General features: G+C 33.7%; 1 protein-coding gene and 1 pseudogene across 1 annotated transcript; one reads left to right on the plus strand and one right to left on the minus strand.

Moving 5' to 3' along the window:
- The first annotated feature begins 139 nt into the window (after positions 1-139).
- Positions 140-3242, plus strand: LOC107025195 (annotated as a pseudogene).
- A 1961-nt stretch (positions 3243-5203) lies between these two features.
- Positions 5204-7920, minus strand: LOC107015946 (cytochrome P450 704C1-like). Its single transcript, XM_015216402.2, has 6 exons — positions 7556-7920; positions 6780-6995; positions 6406-6699; positions 6003-6332; positions 5713-5916; positions 5204-5592 (listed from the first exon to the last, which is right to left on the minus strand). The coding sequence occupies exons 1-6, from the start codon at positions 7898-7900 to the stop codon at positions 5404-5406; spliced, it is 1578 nt and encodes a 525-aa protein (XP_015071888.2). The 5' UTR covers positions 7901-7920; the 3' UTR covers positions 5204-5403.
- Positions 7921-8640: the final 720 nt, after the last annotated feature.

Below are 8640 nucleotides of genomic sequence, written 5' to 3' on the forward strand. Positions count from 1 at the left end.
TGATTAATTTTAATGAAATTCATTAAATAAGATAGAATATGATTAGTCTTTTAAGGGTATAGGAATTTGAAAAGTAATCTTGAAAATATTCATTTCTTTAAAGCAAACTTTACTAATTTTAATGTCAGATTAAAAGAAAATGTGGAAACGAATTAAAGGTATAGGAATTTGAAAAGTATTACTTTAGAAGTTGTAAAGACTTCACATAAATGACATATACTATATAATGTAATATATAATATAATATATAATATGAATATATATATAAATATATAATATAATATAGTATAATATAATATAATAAAATAATAATATAATATATATATATAATATAAAGATATAAATATAAATGATATCACCAAATTTATTTTATAGTAATAAATTAATATTTAACTAATAAATTAATAATTAAGTAATACTATAGGGTTAAAACGGTAAATCAACTTTGAGATTAAGCTCTTTCCACTTATAGTAATATATATAAAGGGTAAAATCGTAATTCAACTTTCAACTTTTTTGTTCATGCTTTTAGTAATATATGATGATGATGATTACTGCTATTATTGTGGAAAACCATTTCCTACATTGTCAATGATGCCCATAGAATTTGTACGTGCAATGGTTATGTCTTGTTTTCCCTTTAGCTAAATTTCTTATACTCTTTGGCAGGGGATGCTGGTCTTACTGGTTTTAGGTTGGATGGAGCTGAAATGTTTGCTTGTGGTCTTGCAACCCACTTTGTGTCATCGGATGTATACAACCTAAACTTTCTGTTACGAATATGTGTAAACTTATATGTCATTTGTTATATAGGTCTAATAAATCCTTTTAAGTTAGTTTGGTTGCGGCAGCAGCAAGTTCAATAGTTTCATGACCGTAATAATCAATCTTCTGTTGCTTCTTTTCCAAAATGCTAATTAAATTAATTAATAGAGCTTTATAGATGTATCATGTAGAGTACAGTGTGCTCATTGATTTATTATTTTTAATTAGGTACCAACAAATATGAATTCAAAGTACTTGGAGAAAAATTCTACGGGCTCTGTAAATTACCTTCCCCTGCAGTTCTAAGCTAATCATGCTTGTCGGAATTTGGATTTTGTCAGACATGCTTGAAATGGTTCTTAGTCCTTAGATGGATTTATGGACTTTTGAGGCTATAATTTGCACTTGTAGACTTTTGAGCTATAGTTTGCATTTGAGGGTGTATAAGGCCTTTCCTGAGCTATATTGGCACATCTAAAAAGTGGTTCATTGATCTTGATATACATCAAGTTAAATTGCATAATATTTGTTTATTTGTTCATTCCTCGTGCCTTTTCTCTAATTGAATCCTTTGTCTCTTCCTTGGGTTCACAGAAATTGCCACTTTTAGAACAAGCACTAGTTGAAGTCAATACGAGTGATCCAGATGCTGTATCTGCTATCATAAGTCACTTCTCCCACATACCAAAGTTGAAAGAAGGAAGTCCATACCACAAGTGAGTTTATTTAGTATCTCTATATTGTGATTTTTTTGTTTTTTATGCTGATTTATTGGAAGCTTGCCTTCTAAATTTGCTCTTTTGAAGTCATCGTCTATGCTCTTTATTTTTATTTTGCTCTCATGTTATTTTTCTTCCTGTTGTTGTAAGACTATTTTTCCTCTAATTTATATCGCCGTTAGAAGCTTAAGATGATGGATAGCATTCCAAAGTTTCCATTGTCTCTAGGGAAAATATTGTTCAATTAAAAAAACCTGTAGTCTTTGGATTTTCATGACCTCTTTCTCAACGGTGCATCAGTTTTACTTTCTGCAATTTTATGCATGTAGGATGAAGATTATTAATCACTGTTTCTCTCGAAGGACCATTGAAGAAATCATATCTACTCTTGTAGGTTTGGGAGATGGATGGTTGTTTGATGTATTCTATTTTTTTCTGTGGTGAAATTACTTTGTAAAATTCTGATAATAAGTTGCAAAAATACTGTGTAAAAACTCTGCATGAATTTTTAATAGGAAAGTAAGGCTTTGGACAAGAAGGATGACTGGATCTCTTCGACCATTCAATTGCTGAAGAAAGCATCCCCTACAAGTCTTAAAATTACCTTGAGATTAGTAAGTCAATAATCGCTACCTCGTGATACCATAATTTTGTTACCTGAACTTATGTACCCTTCTTCAGGTTGATCAGAAATTGGTCATGTTGGAAGTAAGACCAATGCTAACTTATGAAAAATGGTGACCCTTGGGCCTCAATTTTTTTTCTTAACAGCTGCTCCAGAAATATCATTTGGATTATACGCTTGGATTAAGATTATTAATTCTGGATTTATAAATTTGATATACTAGATTAGTATTGCTGTGAAGCAAGTTCTTCAAATAAGAAATATTATGATGTCTGGCTCACACAACCACACCTTGAATCTCTTTCTTCACGGTCCTAATGCTTTGATTTGGCCAACATTTTCTTTAGAGAGTTCTTGAGTATCTGCAGATTGTTCATATTCGTTTCCTTTTTCTGTTCCAGATAAGAGAAGGGAGGCTGCAAGGTGTTGATAGTTGCCTTGTCCTGAGTATAGGATATTTTGTCATGTGTTGAGGGGAGAATTTAACAAGGATATTCTCGAGGTAGAATATGCCATCTTTCAGCCACCCATTCTACGGCATTACAAGACTGACACTTAACTTTTACTGCAGGGATTCAGGGCCATAATCATAGAAAAGGATAGAAATCCTAAGGTGTGCTATATTTATTTGATCATGGATAATCCTGAACTTAGCTATCGAGAGCTTCTTTCATTTTTGTGCTCGTCTTTTCCTCATATTTTCAGTGGGATCCCTCCGGAGTGGAACTAGTTAGAGATGATGATGTTGATCGTTACTACACCAAGATAGATGATGAAGACTGGGAAGACCTAAAGCTGCCTCCAAGATCATACTTGCCTCCACATGCAATTGCCAAGCTTTAAAATTCACTTTTGAAGATCTTGCAATACTCTACAGCATGTTACCCTCTGTTCACTAGATCATTATGAAGGCATCAATAATTATTAAAATAGTATTAAATTCATTGCAAAATGGTACACCAAATAAATGCACATCAATCATTCCATTGAATTGAGTTCTCAAACTTCAAGCACAAGGGTTGATTGTACAATACTAAATATATAATATTTTGCCATATATTTCTGTATGGGAGATAATGTATCAATCTTAATTTTGTTGCAATTCAAGAACCTGCTACTAGTCTTACTCTGTATTATCTGATTTACAAGCAAATGTGCATCCTGTCTTGAAACACCAGCAGCATGAATTTTGAACTTGTGGTTTTTTTTATCCTTGATTTTGACTGATGACAGTTGAGCTAATTCTCTAAGCTGATAAAAAAATTCAGTCTTATCTTTTCTGAAATCTACCTGTATAGGTGTTGTGACCAACTTCATCTTGTGAATTTCTTGAGGGTTATTATGACTGGGGAGATTTTTTTATTTTTTATTTTTTTAAAAAAAAATGGGGATAGGGGATGGGGAAATAGGGGAGGGGTTACAAGGTGGGAATTGAACTCTCACCAATAAGGTGAACGTTTAAAAAGACAGTAAACCAACTGAGCTACTAAGATCTTTTGTTAAATTTGACAAGATTCAAAAATGGATTAATGAGAAGATATGATATGGTAGTTAGGAGGATAATTCTTCATTGGTAGAAAAGTCAAGATAGCACCTTTTGTAGGTGAAATTTAGGTGAACAATAAATTGATTTCACAAGGTAAATCTTGACATTTTGACATATTGTAATGTCATGGATGACATCAATAGGAAGAGCTCCTAATTCATTTGTAACACACCTCTCACTTGCCTTCTCATCTTCTAAGGCATTTCTTCTCTCTTATAGTATTTCACTTGGACTCTTTTGGAGTGAAATAAATATTGGTTGGTTGTGTCCGAGGAGTACGCAAAAGAAAACAAAAAAGTTTGCCGAACCTCGTTAATTCTTGGTGTTCCTTTTATTGTTGTCTCATTTACTATTTATAGCTATCTTTAGATATAGTAATTATGATTCCATCACTCTCTATATATTCGGCTTCTGCAACATCTTTGACTTGAGAGATTCCTTCTTTCAACTTGATTCTTTTCCAATCAAGCCCCGACTGTGTAGATCTTATTTATTGATTAACAAAAATGTGTAAAATCATAGTATTCTCAATTTTCGTATCAAATATTTTCAGTTGTACATTTATTGTATCATGTCAGACCATGGATTAACTTGGGATCAATTGTGGCTCTAAGCAATGTGTTACGACTAGGGATAGTCTTGGATCATAACATTGTCATAGTTGTCAAAGTTTGTTTTGAGAATGTATTCAACGTCAACAGGGTCAGAACTCAGAAGTATCAATCTTCTTCCTGAGAGGACTAATGAGTCTGTAAGTCTTGTACTTGCCAGTGAGATCAGTCATGTAATGGTGCAACCTATGGATTACTTGTGAACAGTAAACAACAATGACGTAAGTTAGTGTTCATGCAACTTCTATCCGTGGTTCTTTCTTTGAAGTGTGATCAGGGAAGGAGAACAATTGTTATTCCACTGAAAATCACAAACTTACATGGCATGGAAACACTTGGGGCGGAAGGTAAAACGATGAAAATGTGAATGTGGAACAATGACACATACCATAGACAGCAAACCTTATTTCCATGCCAGGTTAATGTTATTTGATAGGATATTGATGTCATAAACAACATCTGGGCAGAACTGGACAGATACTTGTGGAGTCCATACCCATTGTAGATAAACATAGCAAAAATGGTTGAATTTTGTTTGTTGATTATTGTTAAAGTCAACAAATGTTGCAACAAAATTCAAAGCTCACCATTTCTTTTTTCAACTAAAATCTTAGCAAGATTTCTACATAGGTGAAAATGTTGAAATCTTGTGTTTCTTGTGATGTCATTGGTGACATCATTAGGAGTAGATTTTCCTATAAATAGAGAGCTCTTGCTCATTTCAAAATGCACCAAAAAGAATTACAAAGGAGAGAAAAAAGAGTGAGGCATCACAGAGGAAAATAATCTGTGAAGAAAAATAGAGAGTGTGAGCGATATTGTAGTGAGGTGAAAAATTCAAAAGAGTGTTATTTCTTTTGAATGTGTAGTGGTCTTTGGAGTTTTACTCAGACATACAAGTGTAAAATCCTTACTATAGTGATATTCATTGCTCCTCTCGGGTCGTGGTTTTTCCCTTATTTATGAGGCTTTCCACGTAAAATCTTGGTGTCATTATTTCTCTTTTATTCTCGTTGATTAACCGTATTGTTGTGTTCCACATTTATTGCCTTTATTACCGCAAATATTATTTCTGTTACGAATTTATTCTCAACAATACTAATATACTTTATTACTACATATTTATGTTAACTCTTTCTAGTTGCCTTTTCTACGAAAGACACGAACATGCAATCCCCCATCAATGTGAAGATTAATCATTGTCCTGTAGTTGATAGCCTTCTTATCATCACTCAACTTGAAAACAAAGTAAGATAACAACACAGCAGAGAATATCTTCATCTGTCTATAAGCAAACTCCTTTCCCAAGCAGATCCTCGGCCCTGCCTGTTTTATCAACAAAAGAATGTGCTTAGTAGCTAGTAATGTGACAGTATATAGGCACTAGACAAATTATACCGACTCACGTTCAAGGCTTTAACAGAACTAATAACAGCTTTGACCAACCTGGAAAGCTGTAAATTTGAAGGGGTTCTCTGGCCTGAATAAACCATCGCGATCAAGCCATCTCTCTGGTTTATATTCTTCTGCATCATCACCCCATATGAATTTCATTCTTCCCATTGCATATGGTAGGTAACACACCATGTCCCCTTTGTTCACACTGAATCCATCGGGTAAGGTGTCATCTGAAGAACATATTTTTGGATCCTGCAGTAAGAGGAAAAACAAAAGTATGAACTTAAAATATAAATCTACTTTGCGACAGCTGTATGATAAAAGAAGTTATTTCATACCAACGGAACTGCAGGATAAAGCCTAAGAGTCTCTGTCAATGCAGCATGAAGATATTGCATCTTTACAAGTGCTCCTTCACTCACATTAGCAGCAAATTCTGTTATGTCTGTTGCATTTGTTTTGTCAGTTGTTGCTTCTTTAATCTCTTGTACTACTTTCTCCTGTACATGAGGGTACTTGCAAAGCACATATATGAACCAAGAAAGGGTGGTTGATGTTGTATCTTTGCCAGCTAATAAGATGCTCAATATTATATCGCGCAAATACTTGGGATCTGTATCAGTTATTTGCAATAACCTTGACAAAATGTCTTCTTTCTTCCACTGCATCTGGCAAAAGATCATAATATCTAAGCATCTATCCTCATTAATAAAAGTAGTAGCTATAAGAAGATTAACCTACAGATAGAACATGATTTTCTGGTTTACTCATCTGCTCAGTTCTTATGTGGATCAGCTTATAAACAAATGCATCAACAGTTCTCATATTGTCCCTTAACTTGGCTTCTACTCCGATGTTGAGAGCTCTTTTAATCTTCCAGAAGATATCAGTATATCTCCAAGTTGTCGTTGCATTAGCATTGTCAAATGCATCGATAAATCTTTTGCCTTCTTCATTTGAACCGCACGTGTTGTCTAGCTCAGTTCCGAAGGCAACTTCGATTATAGAATCTAGAGATGATTGCATGAATAGATCCTTCATTGACGACACTAAGTTTACTTGTCTGGTGAAAACAAAAAAGGGTTGCTTAATGTGGTCGAATCATGGAAACTTACTTGAATGTCAACTGCCTTGTTGGAATTGGCAGCTTCAGATAATATTTGAGCCAGCTTTGGCACATTTTTTCTGAAGACCACACTGCTGAAATCCCTCAAGACCCTCGTAGAGAACTCATGGCTCAACAATTTCCTCTGCTCCCGCCATTTATCTCCATCAACTGCAAAAATCCCATCCCCTAACAAGTCCTTTAGAATGCTATAATTATACCATCCCTGCAGATTATTTTTTTAAAAAAAAACTCAAGATGGCAATCCGAGAATTGTTTCATCATTTTGTTACATCTACTGGTAGATTCATATAGCCGGCTGTAACTTATTTAGTAATTAATTGATAGACTGACAGATCCCGGAACTCAATCAGATACATTTCAAATTTCCCAACTCCAAGTACTTTTAATATATCCATGATTTGGTAAACACGAAATAAGAAACTTTGAATTATATAATGTAAGAGTGCTCACATTTTCTGCATACTACTAGTTCATCATTTGTATCTTTATGGATGATTCTTGTAAAAATATGACATTTGAGCCTAATTAAACCCCAAAAGTTAGTTCATGAGGGAAGGATTGCCCAAGTCATATAAGGAGACCACCGGTCCATTCCCCAACCAATGTGGAACTTTTTACCCACTCTAACACTTCTCTTAAACATCACTGGTGTTTTAGCCATGAATTCAATAATTTACTTAATTACTAATAAGGCTTTTCAGAGTCGATCAAATTCCAACACTAAAAAAAAAGATTATCTTGGATGTCTAGAAAATGGTGTACCTTGCCATAGTTGTCAATGTTTGTTTTGAGAATGTATTCGACGTTAGCAGGGTCAGAAGTATAAATCTTATTCCTGAAAGGGCTAATCAATCTATAAGTCTTGTACTTGCCAGCAAGATCCGTCATGTAATGGTGTAACCTCTGGAAGTTTATAAGCTGATTGAAAATGGTGCCGCCAATTGGATGGTATCTCTTTTTTCCATGTAGTTTTCTGGTCAGAAGATGAACTAGGAACACACAAAAAACAAGTGAGAGAATTATGGATGATATGGTTATGGAGCTTTTAAGAGTATCCATGGAAACCACTAATATATCGTTGTGCATGTTTGTCTTATAACGTATCATTTATATACTTAATGGGAGTAGAAGGTATTCGATCCATCTAATGCTTAGATGAATTAAAGTTCCCTTTTAACTTAAGATTTGGTCCACAAGAATATAGGTTTGGTTTTCTTAGATAAATGTTACTGTTAGCCATTTGAATTTTGAGAAACAGAAAATGCAATAATCTTTTGGCCAACTTTCTGATGTTAGGTAGCTGCTAATTGTTAGTGAACCAACACTAAGCCCTCAAGATGTCAAGTATCCAATGTTTCTAAGTCATTTTTGCAACATGTTTTATAGGGTATGATCTTTCGTAGCCAGTTTGGCAAGAAAAAAACAGCAAAAGCCGATCCAATTTACTTCAATCAATTAGTTAACATGTCATTAAATGTATTCTGAAATACAGAATAAATCATTGGTCTATCATATTATCAATCGAGACAATATAACTTAGAAGTGTTCTATAGGATATTGGGTGTGTTTGGTACGAAGGAAAATGTATTCCATGGAAAATGTTTTCCTAGAAAACAAGTAGATTTTAGACTTATTTTCTCATGTTTTTATTAGTGAGTGGAAAATATTTTTCAGAAATGATTTCTAGTGTTTGATATATGAATGAAAAATATTTTTTGAGAAACATCATTTATTTTTACTAGAGTAGAAAATAATTTATGAAATTAAAAATATTTTTTTAGAAACAAATTTTATTTTTATTTTTTTGGGTGGGGTGGGGGGTGGGGTGTGAGAGAGTGTGTTTGTAT

Source organism: Solanum pennellii, chromosome 1, assembly GCF_001406875.1.
Source record: "Solanum pennellii chromosome 1, SPENNV200".
Lineage (NCBI taxonomy): Eukaryota > Viridiplantae > Streptophyta > Magnoliopsida > Solanales > Solanaceae > Solanum > Solanum pennellii.

Bases quoted from the DNA above. Each gene is read 5' to 3' on its own strand.
- LOC107015946 (XM_015216402.2), bottom strand. From the start codon at position 7,900: ATGATACGTTATAAGACAAACATGCACAACGATATATTAGTGGTTTCC. The intron at 6,333-6,405 runs GTAGGTTAATCT...ATCTTTTGCCAG, and splicing joins CAGAAAATCATGTTCTATCT to ATGCAGTGGAAGAAAGAAGA. The intron at 5,917-6,002 runs GTATGAAATAAC...CTCTTACTGCAG, and splicing joins TTTATCCTGCAGTTCCGTTG to GATCCAAAAATATGTTCTTC.